At 36.4% G+C, this 19,678-nt stretch overlaps 1 protein-coding gene across 1 annotated transcript in view; it reads right to left on the reverse strand.

The window, feature by feature from the left end:
• Positions 1 to 2,634: 2,634 nt before the first annotated feature.
• The window catches only part of SERPINI2 (serpin family I member 2), a 29,824-nt gene continuing 12,780 nt past the window's right edge, over positions 2,635 to 19,678 (reverse strand). The window contains exons 5-8 of the mRNA XM_019024834.4: positions 13,896 to 13,993; positions 10,292 to 10,378; positions 7,376 to 7,465; positions 2,635 to 3,170 (exon numbers count right to left, since the gene is read on the reverse strand). Coding sequence (XP_018880379.3) covers positions 3,094 to 3,170; positions 7,376 to 7,465; positions 10,292 to 10,378; positions 13,896 to 13,993 — 352 coding nt within the window. The 3' untranslated portion in view covers positions 2,635 to 3,093. The remainder of the gene's footprint in view (positions 3,171 to 7,375; positions 7,466 to 10,291; positions 10,379 to 13,895; positions 13,994 to 19,678) is intronic.

The following is a 19,678-nucleotide window of genomic DNA, read 5'->3' on the forward strand; positions in this document are numbered from 1 at the left end:
GTGAAACTTGGGTAGTGATCTTATTACGTTATCTCAATTATTGAACCCCTCTTATTTTCTTCTTCTGCTTTATTAATGTCATCAGTTATTACCATTTGAAATTGCCTTGTTTTTTTTTTTTTTTTTTTTTTTTTTTTTTGAGACGGAGTCTTGCTTTGTCGCCCAGGCTGAAGTGCAGTGGCGCGATCTCGGCTCACTGCAAGCTCCACCTCCCGGGTTCACGCCATTCTCCTGCCTCAGCCTCCCGAGTAGCTGGGACTACAGGCGCCCACTACCACGCCCGGCTAATTTTTTGTATTTTTAGTAGAAACGGGGTTTCACCGTGTTAGCCAGGATGGTCTCGATCTCCTGACCTCGTGATCCGCCCGCCTCGGCCTCCCAAAGTGCTGGGATTACAGGCGTGAGCCACCGCGCCCGGCCTAAATTGCCTTGTTTTTGTATTTGTTCACTGGTTTACTGCTACCAGTAAAATGTCAGCTCCAGGAAGACAAGGACCTTGTCAGATTTGCTCACTAATATATCCCTTGTGCTTAGAAAACTACCTGAAACATAGTGGAAGCTCAATTAATATGTGTAGAATGAATGAATGAATCCCCAGAGCATGACATTTAATGCATGAAAGAGGATCAGAAGAATTCAGCCAACCCAAGAGAAACAGGAATCTGGACCACAACTGAATAAAACTACTATCCTCTTAACTCATTATTCTCTCCTTCCTGAAACAAAGACTTATATTTTTAAAACAGATATGTTGTGAGGAATTTATGTCACAAATGCATATTACTAACATATAGATTAGTATTTACTGTGTTATATCTAAGCATGCTCCAATTGAAAGTAGAGTAATGAACATTGCTTTCAATTATGTTATGATTTTTAAGCAATCAAAATTCATTCTAAAGTTGGCTTCATAATGTCTTGAGTATTGCTGTAGGTTTTGCTGTAGATGGATACCTAGACTTTGAAAATTAAAATAGAAGGTGAAGGGCAGCAGAATATGCCACCCCAAAAGATGCCACTTTAGCATAAGGGTTATTTGGAGCTAAAGGCAACTGAGAAGAAGTAGATACAGGAAAAGTTATTTGCCTTGCCTAAACAATTTGCCTAAAAACAGAATACAAATTCACAAAGTTATCCCTCCTCCTCTCTCTACCAAGTAGGACAGAATTTGATCACTGAAGATGACTTAAGACCCTTATCATCCTGGAGATATCACCACAGGAATCTACACAACAAATTTTACAAAATAGCCTTTATCTACCATATATTTGCCTTCCTACAATTTACTGCCCTTATAAATCCAAGGTCCTTTTCCTTTGTCATTTCTTCAACCATGTATTGTTCTTTGTCGAAGATGCTATGTAAGCCAGAGTTCTAAGCCACTTCTTTGAGATTTACTCATTTTTTCCTGGGTATCTTCTATGTGTACATGTGGTATACATGTTAACAAATGTCTGTTTTTCTCTTGTGAATCTTTTGTTTTTTGAGACGAGGACTCACTCTGTTGTCCAGACTACAGTACAGTAGCATAATCATAGTTTACTGCAGCCTCAACCTCCTGGACTCACGTGATCCTCATGCCTTATCCTCTCTAGTAGCTGGGACCACAGGCATGCGCCACCACACCTGGCTATTATTTTTAATTTTTTTGTAGACCGGATCTCACTATGTTGCCCAGGCTGGTCTTGAACCCCTGGCCTCAAGTGATCCTCCCACCTAAGCCTCTCAAAGTGCTGAGATTACAGATGTGAGCCACCACACCTGGCTATCCTGTCTTTTATTACAAGGGATACTAGCTCAAAGCTATGAGAAGTAGAGAGAAAATTACTTTTTCCTTCCCTGCAAAGGGAATATAACTCAGTAATTAAGGTCACAGACTTCTAGCTTGAGTAGTTCTGAGTTCAAATCTACCCACCATATTTATCAGTTGTGTGTCTTTGACTAATTTTATAACATTTTTCAATGTCAGTCTCGAGTAGTTCTGAGTTCAAATCTACCCACCATATTTATCAGTTATGTGTCTTTGACTAATTTTATAACATTTTTGAATCTCAGTTTCTTTATCAGGAAGTTAGGTAATGCTGTTTCATAAAAATTTTAGTACATTTAACATAAGGTAAAAAGTGCTTACTTTAGTGAGCCCAACACAAAATTAGGGCTCATTGAGGTGCAGCCATTATCATTAAGCTCTCTGCCAAAATTGCCAAGACAAACAAACAAAAAGGAATTTTACATCATTAGCTTGAAAATGGAAAAACTGTGAAACATGCTATATGAAGTAATATTGGAATGTAGTTTTAGCTTTTGATATTTAGATGTGATGTTTCAGAGTATTCAAGGGAAGGGATCTGCATTTAATCTTTATAGTGCACAATCTTGACTCTAACACTTCCTTGGCTCAGTATTGTAAAATTGTGGAAGTTCAGCTTCCTGAGTCACACTAATTATGCTGCCACTTTCACCTATAAAAAGAGGAATGCTTTACAAAAGTGCTCAGCATTTCTATGTTGTGTACATTTTAAAACCATCAATCAGTAGAAAAAAAAACTGGTATGTTTCAAAAGGTCCTGAAACAACATAAATATTAAATGTAACATGTCAAATAACAAGTTAAGATTAGTGAAATACCCAAAGCTCCTCTACTTCAAGGAATACTGGATCTCTGTGTCTCGAGTGACACCCCAGAGAGGCATGTACCATGGCCATGGTCTCTTTACCTTATTTCCCCATAGCTAGATAATGGTGCTATGCCTGAATCTAATAGTCTAGTATTTTAGGGAATAATAAATTTGATATCTAAGGCAAGAATTTGATATTTAAGATTATAGACAGGATTATTCTAACATATGAATGGTAATATTTTACGTACGCTCAAGGTTTTAGATGCATATAGATTTTCTAAAACATACAGAAGGAACAGAAACAAATGCATACCTAATTTTACTTATTCATCAAGACAGATATCTATTACTACAGGCACAGTTTAAAACAGAAAAGACATAAGATATAGAGCAAATATTGTTAAGATGATGATATTTTGCCAATCAGCTATTTTTGAGAAATCATCTTTTATTCTGAGGCTGTGCTTTTCATTCACAGTGAATCTAAATCTCTTCCTTTTATCTCCTGGGTGTCAGGATTTGTCACTCTTCCCATAAACAAAATTGATTCTAGGGAAAAAAAAAAACAAAAAAATACTTTAGGAATTTCAGGAGAAAACAACTGACAATAATTAGTTTTTCTTAATATTTAACATGTCATTGGGTCTTTTTTCTCTGTAAGATAAATAGGCAGTGTCTAATAGCAAAGCCTTCTCCTTTGTCTCAAATTCATAATTATATCATTATTAATCATTTTCTGGTAATTTATGAGGTAAATTAACACCCACTACAGCTTGTCATGGAAAAAGCATTAATCTTGTTTTTCATAGAGGGAAACAAAAATAAAGTGACAGAGAGGTGTTCTTCTAAATACAGAGACCCAGTCCGGAGAACATAGCATAATAAAACGGTGATGAGCGTGGTAGAGTTTTAAATTTAAGGCATTAGCAATCATCATTTTATGCATGTAATGTAAGTCTTCAGGGCTAAAAGTGCAACTTCCCAGTTCTCCTTTTTCAGCTCTGAATCAAAGCTTACTTTACCTCCAATGAAAATATTTTTATATCTCTAGTATTTTCAAATACTGACCAAAGTGATATAGTATACAGTATAAATGCAAATACCTGTTTTCAACCATTCTGTGTTTGCAAGTGAAAAGGAACTAAGAACTAAAGGACAAAACAGAAAGAATGATGTACCAAAATCTATTCACCTTTCTTTTAAACTGGGTTAAGAGAAGTGGCCTAAATCAATCAATGTCAAATGTTGCCTTAAGTTCCTTATGCTCGGATGTCATAAAGGTTAATTTCAAAGGTGACAAATTTTGCATAATTTTAAAGCTAATAAAATGATATTTAAATGTATTTGAAATAATAGTGGGACGACCCTTTTTTATTAACTCTACTATTCAGTCCAAAGACACACTCTTTGAAGAACAAATAACATGGAAATAGACATAAACTCCAGCAGATTTTATTTTATTTTTTTGTTTTGTTTTGTTTTGTTTTCTGAGACGGAGTCTCGCTCTGTCACCCAGGCTGGAGTGCAGTGGCGGGATCTCCGCTCATTGCAAGCTCCGCCTCCCGGGTTCACGACATTCTCCTGCCTCAGCCTCCCGAGTAGCTGGAACTATAGGTGCCCGCCACCACGCCTGGCTAATTTTTTGTATTTTTAGTAGAGACAGGGTTTCACCGTATTAGCTGGGAGGGTCTCGATCTCCTGACCTCGTGATCCGCCCACCTCAGCCTCCCAAAGTGCTGGGATTACAGGCGTGAGCCACTGCGCCTGGCCCAGATTTTACTTTTTATTATGAATAATTATAGTCAACAATGTTTTGTTTCAAAATATTAAAATAATTCTGGAAAAAAGAAAACAAATACCCCAATATTTCAGATAGATAAAGATACATAAATACATCTCCTAGAATAGATATTACATTTAGTCACAACAGGAATAAGCAGCGACTCCTATATCTTCATAATACTAATGCCATAATGCTATGGCATTAAAATGTTCATCAGAATAGTTTGTCTGGAAAAATTTTAAAGTAACTTCTATAAACACTAACTTATAATTGAGGACAATATCTTAAAATTTTAAATACCTAGAAGGGTAGAATGTTACATAAAACCCATTAGTCCCAGCCTTTTCAATCTGTCTCTTTCTCCAGGAAGAATCACATTTTGAACTGAATCTTCATGCCATCATCAATCTACTCACTAATAAATTGGGCAGATTAATAAAATCTCCCTTGACATAATAGTGAAGAATTTAGAGGCAGACTGAAGCAAAAATGATTATTTTTTTATCTGCATGCTTCCTTCCTAAATAGGTACCCCCATATTTAATCAATATATTTATACAACATCTTCATCAGATGGAAGCAACTTTTACCTCCTAATATTACAATACAATAGCATTACCAAGCTAATGGCGAGAAAAAAATTCTTAATGGATATTCTGCAATCTGCTTCTCCCCTCAACACACAACCCAAAAGAGTTCTAAACACAATAACTTTCATTATGTCTGGAGTCCTGTCCATTTCAAAATCATAATTCACTATTTTTTCAGGAATGGTACCTTTCATGAGTATCTTTCACAATTTTCTTCTCAAAGCCTATAAAGTTGGCCTACATCCCCAACCTTAAAAAGGTGTTTTATTGTCCTAGAAGTTTAGCTTAGTAAGGGCTTTAGAGGAATATACTGCAATATAAAATTCATCTGATAGGAAAATCCAAATAATGGCTAGATTTTACACAAAAGGACTGTTTGGATCAAAGAAAATTTCCAGGCTATGTAAAAATTGGTTGTACTAAACCTAAAATCATTCATCCTCATACTGCAGAAATCATCAACAGAATACACTTTATGTATACCATGAAGCCATTTAATAGTTCACTATGGTGATGCTAAATCACTATCTTCATTAATCTCAATGATTTCTTGAGTTCATTTGTGAGAGAAAAATTGATAAATCACTAAATATGTATTGTCTTAAGATAACGGCCCTTTCTACATTTTATATGGCAACAATGGACAGTCCCTGATAAATGAGTGGCCATTTATTTTAAACAATACTTTAAAGGAGTAACCCTAGTTTAGAAAGTCTCACTACAATAAAGAACATAAAACAGTTCAAACTGTCATTAAAACCTGCTAGTTAAGCATTATCACAAATAAACAGATAAGTGGGTTATTTTGGGTTTTGAATTTTTGCTGCTGTTTTACTGATAGCTGTTACTTGGCCTTTGCATATAACAAGTCATCAACCTGGAAAATAGAGTAAAACATATTTATTCTAAATGCTATTATTTACTTGTGCATTGATGCCCAATGTAGCTTTTTTACTTTCTGTCTCCATACTACATAATTATATATTAATTGTAAAAAATTAGAATTATCTAAAGGTTAGACAGACACATAGATCAAATGACATACTTAGAATACATTTGAACACTGACACAGCCATTACTAGAATTGAAGTTGTGTTAATGCAGTCTCATCAATTCTAAAACTGTTTCATTGTTTTTAAGATATGACTTTCAGAAGGGTCGCTCAGCATTAGTTTCATGGAGCCAAAAAAAGAGTGAAGTATCCCTTACTGGGCCAATATCGGTATCGCTAGTTCATCTAATAGATTCAGATTCTGCAATTAACTATGTCTCTTCTCCCTGTAAATGACTTTAAACTTTTTCACTTGCCTTTCTTCTTTTATTCACTCCCTCATTCACATTTATTAATTTATTCATAATGAACACTTAGTATGTGCCAGGCACAGTGTTACAGGCTTCAAAAATTCTTTTATTTAACTCTGTGAGATGAGTACTACTATTATGTTCAAATAAGATATAGGGAAAATGTGGCTTAGAAAGGACAAGCAACTTGTTTCACAACTGTTAGTGAATTCAGCTGGAAATTGAGCCCAACCCAATTTCACACCCTCTGTCTATAGGGAAACTGATATTATGTGCAAGGCATTTTGCCAAATATTGGCCTGAATACAGAGATGAGTAAAATATAATTTCTACTATCCTGTGGTTTGTAACTCTCACATGAGCATTATGACTGCTGAAGGATCCTAAACATAAACTTGACAATTTTCCCACTGTATTCACATTTCTGGCTTCTCTTACTCACAAGAGAAAGTGCTGAAGCATCCATCCAGACAATCTGAATTTCCCTGTGTTGACACTGTGCCCAGTGCTAATCCAATCCACTACTTCTACACTTCCTTTACCTAACTGCATCATCTTTCACCAGTTGCCCAAGTTGAAGATTTGAAATTACCTTTGACTCCTTCCTATCCCTCAGAACCTACATTAGTCACTTACCAAAACGGTATCTACCTCTGAATTCTTTCACAACTCCACACCTCTCAATTTCCATCCCCAGTGTGGCATCATACACAAGACAGTTGACCTTTATTCCCACTCTGACACTTTCTAGCTATGTAACCTGAGACAAACCATACAATCTTTCTCTGAGCTTTTGTTCTTTACTAGTCAAATATCTAATCTTCTGGAGTGGTTTTAGCTTTAGTGATGGTTATATGAAATGGCTACCACATATAGTAGCCATGATGGCAGCTATTATTCCCACTGCCCTATTTTAGGCCTCTGTCATCTCTTAAAATACAATACCTGGTATATAAAATGCACTTAACAAATATCCATTGAAAGAACAAATGACTTCAGATATGTACATTGCAATTAGAAACTGGAACTAGTTCTGCTTAACATAATCAGTTCCCCCAAATAATTCTCAAAAAAGGTACCTGTTGGGTTATGCTTCATAATAAACAGAAATGGATGATTTGCTATAAATTGGCTTTGAGCCAGACTCATGATCACAGGGATGTGTATGCCTATAAAATAGAGACAACAGTTATTTAGATACTTGCATTAAAAGATCAGTAAAGAAAGTATATTCATAATACATTTTGTAGATAGGAAAAGTCATTTTGTGTAAGGAGTTAACATGTGGAAAAATAACCATTTTCTAAATACAGAGGAATTTGCAATAAATTTAAAAACCAAAGTACTGAAGAATAAATATTAGGTCACTCACAGAATAATTCTAACTTTATATTTATGCTCAATGAAGAAGCAAGCCAGATACCAGATTCAATTTAGTGAAAGCAGTTGAAAAAATTTATCTTTTAAACAGTAATTTTCTGTTCACTTTTTATTTGCATTATATGATTTATTTCTACAATGTTTGTAATTCCTATTTAGGTATGTTTGCACTTCGGGTTTGTGGTAATCACATCTCAGCTCAAATTGATTTTTTTTTTACTTACTCTTTCAAAATTATTCTGTGAGCTCAGAGCTTTTAGGATTTGTGCAGTGAATGTGTGTGAGATTTTTATTATGAGATTTGAAGCAGAAATTTACTGCCTTAAAAATTACTTTCTATGATTATTTATATTATGTTGCTCCATTACAGTATTTGTCAATATTTAGAATGGGAAAATATAAAAAATTAGATATTTTTCCTATCTAGATTAAATGTTTTATGCTTAATTCAGATACTGTATTTCCCAATAATTGAATTATTTTGTACTGTTATTTTCAGACCCCAGGAAAAATAAAATCACTATGTATCATTAGAATTATAAAACAGTCAAATATAATCTTAGTATGATAACATGATTGGCACTCTCCTATCCAGAATATCAAGGGTATACCTAAATAACCAGTGAATATAGGCTCATGTCTGAATTATTATGATAAATCCAAAAGCAAGATCAGTTTTACTCCCATTCCCATTTACAGTGAATACTTGGACTTTTTTTGCTTTTGAGCAGTCCCTGAGTGGATTTCTGAAAGTCAAAATACCCAGGCTGACTATTCTGAGGAGTTTTACTTTGATTCATCTACCTTCTCTTAATGATTGTTACAGAATCCTAGAAAATTTTATACTTAAAATGAGAGACAGTGGGCAATAACATAAAGAGCTCTGAACTTAAAGTCAGGGAACATGAGTTGTGTTCAAATTCTGCTGTCAATCAATAATATGGCCTCAGGTAAGCCACTTTACATTGCTGGGCCTGTTTCTTCACCAATATAATGAGATCAAACAATAATCTATAAGGACTCTCTCAGTACCGTTTGAAAGCAGCTGGAAAATTTGTCTACATGATCCAGCAATTTCATCCAAATATAACCTTTTGACTTCTTCAAAGATTAATATAGTTCATCCCCTACAATCCAAGTTCCTTGAGCACAGCAATGCAAAATCCTTCAGGAGATGACAAAATTGTAAGGGAGTCCAGTGTGTTTCATCCAGATGTCAAAATCCATTGGCCCAATGCAGCATTGCAAATTAATCAAGAAATTAATAAATGAATATCAATTTTTATATATTTATCAGTAAGACATTGAAATGATAAATAGCTTTTAAATATTGATTAAAATCCAAATAGTATGGGGAATTAAAATAGACTTACAAGGAATTCATTAAAGTTGCTTGTCCATTTATAATTATTTTAGGGCTTTTTTCTAATTATTTTTCAAGCATTATTTATATGCAGCACAGATGCTATTTAAAATGTCATTTGTTCAAGGAAATATGGCCTAGAAGAGTGGTTCTCCAACTAGAATGTACATACAAATTTCCTAGTGATCTTGCAAAATACAGATTCTGATTCAGTCGGTCTAGGGTTTGGATCTGAGATTTTGCATTTCTAATGAGTTCCCAAGTGGTGCTGTTGTTGGTCTATGCACTACACTTGTAATAAAAAAGGCAAGCTGCAAAGCACTATGGAGCGCTGGTTCTTCGATGCACATTGGTATCACTTAGGAAAACCTATGAAAATTTTGGAGTCTGGATTTCACTTCCAGAAATACTGATTTAATTATTTTGGGGTGCGGACTGGGCATAGGAGTTTTGTTTTGTTTTGTTTTGCTTTGTTTTGAGATGGAGTCTCGCTCTGTTGCCCAGGCTGGAGTGCAGTTGCGCGATCTAGGCTCACTACAAGCTCTGCCTCCTGGGTTCACGCCATTCTCCTGTCTCAGCCTCCCGAGTAGCTGGAACTATAGGCATCCGCCACCACACCCGGCTAATTTTTTGTATTTTTAGTAGAGACGGGGTTTCACCGTGTTATCCAGGATGGTCTCAATCTCCTGACCTCGTGATCCGCCCGCCTCGGCCTCCCAAAGTGCTGGGATTACAGGCGTGAGCCACCGCGCCCGGTTGACTGGGCATAGGAGTTTTTAAAGCTTCCCAGGTGATTTTTATGTGCAGATTAAGTTTGAGAGCCACTGCCACAGAGATAATAACAAGAATCAAATTAGCAAAGTGGTGACTAACTTGGTGTAGTGAAAGAATGAAATAAAATACAATTATGTAAGGGTGAGCATTCCTAAAAAATAATGATTTTATATTTGAGCCATAAAGTTTTATCCACAAGTCCTATCTGCTAATTCACAGGTAATCCAATTCACAAGTAAGCAAATATCAGGAGATAGGTCTCAACTCCTAATCAAACCCCTTCCCTTCCTTTTTGTATCATGCTGTGACTGAAGATAAATATGAACAGCGTATACAACCATTTCCTTTTTTTCCTCCTGAAGTGTATTAGACAGCAGAAGAGAAAAAGAAGATTACAATACTTCAAAAGGGTCAGCACCGTAATGTTCATCCTCTCCCCATCTTTCCTTCTAGCTTGGCCAGAAATCATTCATCCTACCAGTTGATGTTGCAGCTTCACTGCCATCTTCATTTATCTCAAAGAAAACTTTTTGCATCACTTGGGAAATATACACTTCAGATGAATCTGGTTAAAAAAAAAATACACAAAAGTGTATTTAAGAGTTAAAATCAAAAGCCGTTACCTATTAGATCCCAATTAATTACATTTATTTTATTTTATTTTATTTTATTTTATTTGAGATGGAGTCTTGCTCTGTCACCCAGGCTGAAGCACAGTGGCACGATCTCAGCTCACTGCAACCTCTGCCTCCCAGATTCAAACGATTCTACCATCTCAGCCTCCCAAGTAGTTGGGATTATAGGCTCCGGCCACCACACCTGGCTAATTTTTGTATTTTTAGTAGAGATGGGGTTTCAGCATGTTGGCCAGGCTGGTCCCGAACTCCTGACCTCAGGTGATCCACCTGCCTTGGCCTCCCAAAGTTCTGGGATTACAGGTGTGAGCCACCACGCCCAGCATCATTAGATTTTCAAATGAAAAAGACAAGGAAACAAATAAATGAACTTTTTCCTATTTAGTCAATTTGCTACAGATAAAGGTGATTTATAGGTTTAGCTCTTCCAGGATGACATATATACAGAGAGAGATCAAGTTTTTCTGTGATATAAAAGGTAAATGATGTAAGCCTCAAATCAGGTATCCAACTAACTGAAATATTTGAAGGGACAGAGAGCTTCTCCTCCCTTAGCCATTGGCTATAGACAGAATGAAAGAGGCTTTCCAGATCTGAATTAATCCCACCCTGTATATTTAACCTCAAAGCCAAAGTGCCTTTTATATTCTGTATTTAGTTTTGATCTTAGTTTAAAATAAAATGTACTTGCCTTCAAATCTGGGGAAGCTATGAAATTCTAAGGAACTTCTGTGTCACCTGTTACAAAATCACTTCAGAGATACACTTTAAAACCTGTTAAAATTTTCAGCATAAGATTGTGCTTTACAACGTTTTGTTCTGGTGTGGATACGAGCTGAGAGTGAATGCTCCTTTTTCTCTCGTTGGTGGAACTGATGTATATGTGAAGCGTTTCTGGTAGAGTGACTTGCAAGTATAGTCTCCTCAAGAAGGAAGAAGTGAAACTCGGAGCCCAGAAGCCATGTCAAGCTGGCCTTGCAAGACAAGATAGATCTGACAATGTTCCTCAGAGGACAAAGGAAGCATGCTCTAGAAAACTGCCTGGCTCATAATTGGCTTGCAATAAATATTTGTAATATATAAGTCAATAATAAATAGGTCAATGCATCTGAGTATGTCTAGTGATAGAAGCCTGTAAAGTGGAGAGAGATGGGCATCCACACTACTAGTGTGAATTAACTGAAATGCAAGAGAATGTTCTCTCAAGGTCCTTCTTCTCCCAGGATTGCCTGGAATAAGACAAATAAACACAGAGGGAATGACCTAGTGGCCCACACCAAGAGGAAAGACCAAAAAGCAGGTTAGGAAGGAGTGAAGAATTTCACCCAGTTTAGCAATGGCACCAGCCCAAATGACTCCCTGGCTATTAGACTAATCCACTTAGTCTCCTTTGTTCCATCTCACTGCAGACAAAGCCCAGTCTTAGGAAAAGAACAGGCCCTGAAATATGATAGGTTAGAAGTAAGAATGTGGACTCTACAAACTCGTTCATTATACCTTCATAATCATTATTTCTCTTAATTTTTAAATGAAAATTCTAAGTACATTGTTATTAAATTGAGAACAAGAAAACAATACATTTGCTAGATGTGCAAGTAATATTAATGTGATACTTTTCCCACTTGCTGTTTTATATTTAACTATGTGCCAAATGTTAAACTAGATGATTTACATACATTCTTTTATTTATTTCCCCAGTCACTATATTATCTCACTTAAAAGATTAGAATGCTTACACTCAGAAAGGTTAAATATTTTACTACAGGTTACACAAGGAGTAGTAACTGAGTGAGAAGTCAAATATTTTTCTAACAGTTTCCAAAATAACTCCATAAAAACATTTCATTCAAAACTTGTGAACTATATAAATATAAGGTAGTGTCCCTTTCACACAGATGTCCCATAAGACTAGTGTTGGGCTGCTTCATAGTAGCCTTTAGTGAATGTTTATTGTACAAATGATAAGTAGAGATAGCAGAGAATTTACTGTGCTCCTAGCTACCAGCAGGGGTATCAGCATTGGCTATGACTATTCTATTCTAGGCAATAAGACAGAACCAAAATGGTTAAAACAGCTCAAATAGGTAACTCAAGAGGGAAAGAACAGAAAATGCTGGACATTTATTCTTTTCTGCACTGGGTTATTTTCTTGAATAAAGTCTTTTATGAAACATTTTGGAAGTACTTTCTTTAAAAATCTGCCTGTAACAGGAGATTTTTTAGAAGTCACAAATTACTGGGAATTTGCAGAACAAGTGGCTGTTTGAAGTGTCTGAGGCATATTAAGTGATATCCCTATGGCCAGTAAGAAGTTTAAGAAAAGGAAGTGCATGAAAAATAGTTTGGATTATTGAAGGTTGAAGAGGTGGTTGTGTCTCAGGGCACACTTACAGAGCATCCTGTTGCAGTATTTAATGTTGACCATCTCATACCTAGTGCTGACAAAATTGTCAGAGAAGTCACATCTATCTGTCAGTGTGAGAACGAGTAGCTACACCATGTGTGAAGGTGATAATGAACATTTTGATATTTGTGACCTCATTCACCTCCTCCATCAGGAAAGTTTTTCATTCTGTTCATTTGCCCACATAAATTGATGGGTGATGACTAAATTAACAACACGTTTCCAAAGCCCAGATAGCTATATAGAAATAAATACATAAAACATTTCTGCACTATTTCATGTTATGATTTACAACCCCATCAGACAGACAAGCTTAGGCCCATTTTTATAGAACAGAAGACTGAATTTAAAAGAGGGTAAGTAACTTGGGACAAATTGGCTCTCTTCATCCATTTTTTTAGCTAGTTATTTTTGAACTAGTGAGTACCACTGAGACTCGAAGAATTCAAAGACTATCTTGGCTTTGTTGTACAAGTGAACGTGTTAACCATGCAGGATTCCCCCGATGCGAGTTAGCATAAGAGCTCCACCTTCTCAGATATGTTGTCAGCCCAAAAGACTCTGTTGCTAAATCTGCAAGCTGTAGCGTTACAATTTCTTGATTGTGTTCATCATCCAGCAGCTTATGGATGACTATTTCATGTGTTCTCATATTAGTGAATTAACATTTGCAAATTGGTTTATAAGAGTTATATTAGCTCTGCTTAGATGAGAGACTCAAAGTTGTAATTCCCATTATTCAGATGAGGAGATCCAAACAGGGCAGAAATTAAAACCCATATAATACTTTTACTTATGTAGTTTTATTAGAAGTATAGCCAGAGTGCTTATCTAACATTCTAAAATGCTTTTTGACTTTCATTAAGAAAAACTACTTAAACATAAAGTGCTTGTTTACAGACAGCTCAACATGACTATGACATTTATTCACTGTGCGCATATTTATCAGAGCTGAATGCTCTTTCAGTTTTAAGCTCAGCTAGTTAATGTAGTCCTAACAAAACAAATTAACATCATAATATAAGAATTATTTATCATACTACCTGTTATTCCAGAAAGGTCGCAGCCACCACTAAATATCTCGGTTATGTTCAAAGAATACAAAACGTCTTTGAAGTCTACTTTTTGTTCTACTTTAAATCTGTTATTAAAAAAAAAAGAAAAAGAAAAGTCTTGAAACACTGCACATTTTCTGCTATCAATTTTTTAATGGATGACTTGGAGGATAATATATTGTAAAATCTTTTGTTTTTATTATCTCAATTACATTTTCTCACATTTCACACCATTTTTCCCGGCTCCAACAATCAGCTCTGTGTTGCCAATAACTTGCTTCCCAGATAAATGGTTGGAGGAAAGAGGGAACAGAAATTGCATTTTTTTTTTGAAGTAACAATTACCCAACAAAACTCGGTGAGAATTCTAAGTTCTATCTAAGGTCTCAATTGCTTGGCTTCTTTCTAACAAGTCTAAAATTTCCCTCTTATGTATTCAAGATTTTTACACCATCAAAGATGGTTCCTGGCAGATGCCCATGACATGATGAGCAGGGAACAGGAGTCCACAGTCCTTGGAGAAGATTGTTAGCTATTAAGGAAGAGAGAAGTATTTATAACCCATCATTCATCTCGCCCATTGTCACAGTCAATGAGATGTTCTTTAGTGTATGGACAGGCCTAATATCTTCTGAATAGGCCCTATAAAAGGATAAAGGAAGGGGAACCAGATTTCTTTCAAAGGAAATAAAAGACAAAAATTACAGGAGTTGGGTGGGGGGGGGAAGGAGGTAGCCAGTGCTTCCAACACCGAGCCGTAAGTTAGGAGACTAGTGTCTGGCTCACCTGTCTGTGCCTTAATTTGCCTCACCTGTGAAAAGGGAACTTAACCAGATAATCCCAAAAGATTTTTTCAGCCACTGATCTTCCTTGATTCCAAGTCAAAAGCAATCACTGAACCTCACTTTCCCATTTAAATAAAAGTGGGGGTGGGGGGAAGCTAGTACTTATTGACTTCATAGATGCTTAAAGCATTAATTTGCATTTTAAATACAGATCAGAAACTTGGCTTATGAAAGAAAAGCCACATGTAATAATCTTAAACAGGGAGCTATATATATTTCCTACATCAGCAAAATTCCAGGCAATTCCCACTGAGGGGCTTTGTCTATGCACTCTGGGCATTGACCCCTCTGCTCCCCAGTTAGAATGCATATGCTAGTGCTCAAGGATCCTTGTTCATTCAGCAGGTAGGCCCACATCTGGAGCTAGAAATTAGGTGGGGCAATCAGTCTAATTAGATCATTGTTTTAATTGGAAATACTGAATGAGCTTCTTAATTATAATTCTCCAAAGCAATGAACATGCAGTGGCAGAACTCTACTGGGACTAAATTATTTCTTGGTAAAATAATATCTTTTTTGGAAGATGGTAACTCATTCAGAACCCTATCTACCTGGGAATGGACACAACATGCACATTAAAATCAGCTGATAAAGAAAATAGCTCATTCTATGCCAACTGCTTTCACCTTCTTCCTTGTAACTTCCTACTAAGAAAGATAGTATGCAGCATGATGGTTTGGGAGGTTGGCTTTTTTCCTGTTTTTATTACTACAGTCTTTAAACTGAATGGAGTATGGGCTTTTAAAGGGTGGAGAATATATGTTCTAATCTACCTATAAATGGGCTATAATAGTCCAATAATTTTAGGATAATGACAAAAATACTACAAGACTTATTACAACTTCTAATAATGCCTAATTATCACTGGAGAGTCATTTAAGTAACAGTCCTGCTCATAATATAGTCCAATGAAACCTACAGCAATAGAAACACATTCAGCCATCTAATGAATGTATAATCTACAGCCAATTCCTAATTATCCATAATTATTGGAGCCATGAATAGCCAGGTGTGAAGAAGCACTGCCATGTGTTAGGTACTTAAGATAAATTATAGTTTTTAATCTTTACAAAAATCTAAGGAAGTCGGCATTATTATTTCTATTAACGTATAAGAAAATAGAAGCCGGAGGAGGTTAATTTTCAGGCTCAAGGTTAAGGTAGGTTCCAGAGGTATGATTTAAACTCAGGTCTATTTGAAGTCAAAGCTAATGTGCTAACTGCCACTACTTTCTAATCAAAATGTAATTCAACACCACCATATTGGTCAATATATATAATGTCCCTCTTCCAAAGTTTATGAGTCTTCATATTTCTCCCAGTTGTGGTTCATTTTCCCTTTTCCTTAATCCTCCTCTAAAATTGTCAAAAGAACAGCAGGCAAAGGTAAAAGAATGAACAGCAAAATGCTAGATAAACAATTAGCAACTAAATCATGAATGGAATTTTTAGCATATACAAATAATATCTATTTGTTTAAAAGAGAGTAATTCACTCCCAAATGTAACCATTGTGCTGAAACAGATCTCACATAGGGAAAAGCTGCAGAAAAATGAAAAACAATCCCAATTTTTGTTTTAAGAATGACCTACTTCTGTCCTCCAGGCCCTGTTGGGGAATGGTATTGGCCCTTCCTTTCCCCTTATCCCCAGAGTTCTTGTTTAATGAAAAAAAGTCTTGGATCAATTTCCCTCTGGGTTTGTGTTATCATCTGAAATCCCAGCTTTGGTACAGTGGGCTTGAATCATTCATGGTGTATTAGGCTATTCTCACACTGCTATAAAGAAATACGAGTCTCAAAAAAAAAAAAAAAAAAAGAAAAGAAAAAAGAAATACCTGAGACTGGGTAATTTATAAAGAAAAGAAGTTTAATTGGTTCACAGTTCCAAAGGCTGTACAGGGAGCATGATGCTGGCATTTGTTGGTTACCGGGAGGTATCAGGAAACTTACAATCATGGCTGAAGGCAAAGAGGAATGGGCACATCTTACATGGCTGGAATAGGAGGAAGAGAAATAGGGGGCAGAGGCTACACGCTTTTGAACAGCCAAATCTCGTGAGAACTCTACGATGAGCACAGCACTGAAGGGGGAAATTTGCCCCCATGATCCCATCACTTTCCACCAGGCCCTATCTCCAACACTGGGGATTGCAATTTGACATGAGATTTGGGTGGGGACATAAATCCAAACCATATCACTTGTACTGTTCAGAGCTGGAACCAACCAAACCAAATCTTAAGGTTGCTCATGAGGAGAAAAATACAACACAGTCTTTGACAATGGTGGCCCTAGATGGTTATGTGAGTACACAGTAAATTCTGGTCACTTTCCAATCAATTACCTGTGTGTGTGTGTGTGTGTGTGTGTGTGTGTGTGTGTGTGTGTGTGTAAAATAATTAAAATAGTCTATTAATGTCACAGGCTGAATTTAAAATACTTTCACATATGAAACATCTGGATAATGTTTAATGTATGCCTAGTATTCTCATTTTTATCCATGTCCAATAGGTCAAAGTAAGCGAACATTTTGTAATCACTACTGCAGCTGGTCACAACGTATCTATTCTCATATCCAATCTCATTTTCCTTGCCTTCCTGCCACCCACACACAATTTACATTCACCCACTTATAGATCCAAGGCTGGCCAAGCCTAGAATTAATTTCTAGCCGGCAAAAAGATGATCATTTATGTCCTGTGGTAAGTGTTACATCTTTTGAAAAGTCTCCTTGGTACGACTACTCCAGATCTCTCACCCTACTGCTCACGCTATCACTGACTGCTTGTTCGGTTCTGTGCTCCCTCTCTTGCTTGCCCTACAGTCACCTGTTTTCAGACATCTGGCTGACCTCTTCTAGTATTGGCTCAGCCATTAATTAGCTGTGTGACCACAGGCAAGGTATTTACCTGTCTCCATCTCATCTGTAACCTTATCATAAAACTAGACCTTCATCAAATTGATTGAGGAATTTAATGAGATATGACGGGGGGCCACCTATTACAATGTTGGCATTATAATATATGGCCACTGTTAGAATTAAATGAGTAATAATACAAATAATATTTAGCTAATATTGAGCACTAAAAATTGTATACACATTATCTCATGGAATCCTCACAACACTAAGAGGCATGCATTATCATTACTGCATTTAACAGTATAAGAAAAATCTTAGAAAAGTAATATGCTTAAAGTTATATAGTAAGAAAGTGGCAGGGCTCTGGGTCTTCAATATTATTTTCAGTAATCTGGTTTCAACAATTGACAAAAGATACTGTGAGGTGCCACATCAGTCAATATTTTTAAAGAATGATATCTCTCACAAAGACTATGGCTATTATTAAGATAATACTATACTTTTGAATAGAACTGTAGTGCTTAACAAGTTTAAAGGCCGAGACTTCCAAAAATTCAGTGAGAACTCTAAAGCCTCTCCCAAGGAAAATACATGCATAACCTTACATGCATAAACTTGCAAATAATTTCAGGGCTTCAGGGACCCTTGGAAGTATATCCTAGACCTCTCTAGAAGTCCATGGTGCCCAGGTAAGGACTACTACAAAAGAGCAAGAATTCACAGCCCTCTTATTTTCTAGTAAGTTGAGCCTGGAACCCCCAAACAACCTATTTCTTCTTAACCCATATCTAGTTAGTCACACATTTCAATAATTTCACCAGTTCCTTACTATTCCCAGTGAGGCTGCTCCCTTTAAACACTCTTTACTTAATGTCCGAGTTGTTGCAGTGGTTTTTTAACTGATCTTTTAGGCTTTAGTCTTTCCCTCTTTAACAAATCCAGGATATTACCACTACTCAGTTTAAAGCAACAAATGCTCATTGAATAGCTACTATTTTTTATATACATGCTTTTTGCTGCAGTCACAGAGAGGAAACATGCCTAGCTCTTCACCTCAAGTAGCTTATGGGTCAGAGGGGAAGATAAACAATTCATTTTAATATAACTGCTATGCAGAAATAAACACAAGGTACTAGAACTTTCCCAATGGGGAGAAGGGAAGATGCTTGTATGATATTGCATGGAGAGATCAGAAAGGCTTTCTAAAACCCAAACTTAATTTTAAGGACAAATAGAAGTTTTATAGAAAAATAGGAACCGTTGGCAGGGGTGGGGGATAAATGAGGAAGAGGGAAATTTTTCAGACAAGTTATCCAGGGTGAACAATTCTGACTACTACATATATCTTTCTAAAACACTGACAATCATTTCATTGTCTTACTTGGACATATTCAACAATTCTTCATTGCATATAGGATTTATTCTTCAACTCTTTTAAAACCCAACTCAAGTCCTTCTTTCATGAAGCCTTTGTTTACAATTCATTTCCTGTGCACTCTCCCTTTTTGTGAACCTTCTAATGCTTACTGATTATACCATTTTTTAGTACTTACTGTACATTGCTGTGTAGTCTTAGCGAATTTCTTTTTTTTTTTTTTTTTTTTTTTTTGAGACGGAGTCTCACTCTGTCGCCCGGGCTGGAGTGCAGTGGCATGATCTGGGCTCACTGCAAGCTCCGCCTCCCAGGTTCACGCCATTTTCCTGTCTCAGCCTCCCGAGTAGCTGGGACTACAGGCGCCTGCCACCACACCTGGCTAATTGTTTTTTTTTTTTTTTAGTAGAGACGGGGTTTAACGGTGTGAGCCAGGATGGTCTCGATCTCCTGACCTTGTGATCTGCCCGCCTCGGCCTCCTAAAGTGCTGGGACTACAGACGTGAGCCACCGCGCCCGGCCGCCTTAGTGAATTTCTTGCACAAATCTTGTACTATTCCATTTTATCAATAGGTGGTAACCATCTTATCAATAAGGAACCTATTGCTTTACATCTGTCCCAGCCTCTTGCCCACAGTAGAATCCCAATCAATGTTTTTGAACAGGAAATACACTTTCTAATAAGTATCAAACTAAT

This window comes from Gorilla gorilla, chromosome 2 (genome assembly GCF_029281585.2).
Source record: "Gorilla gorilla gorilla isolate KB3781 chromosome 2, NHGRI_mGorGor1-v2.1_pri, whole genome shotgun sequence".
In the NCBI taxonomy this organism is placed as follows: domain Eukaryota; kingdom Metazoa; phylum Chordata; class Mammalia; order Primates; family Hominidae; genus Gorilla; species Gorilla gorilla.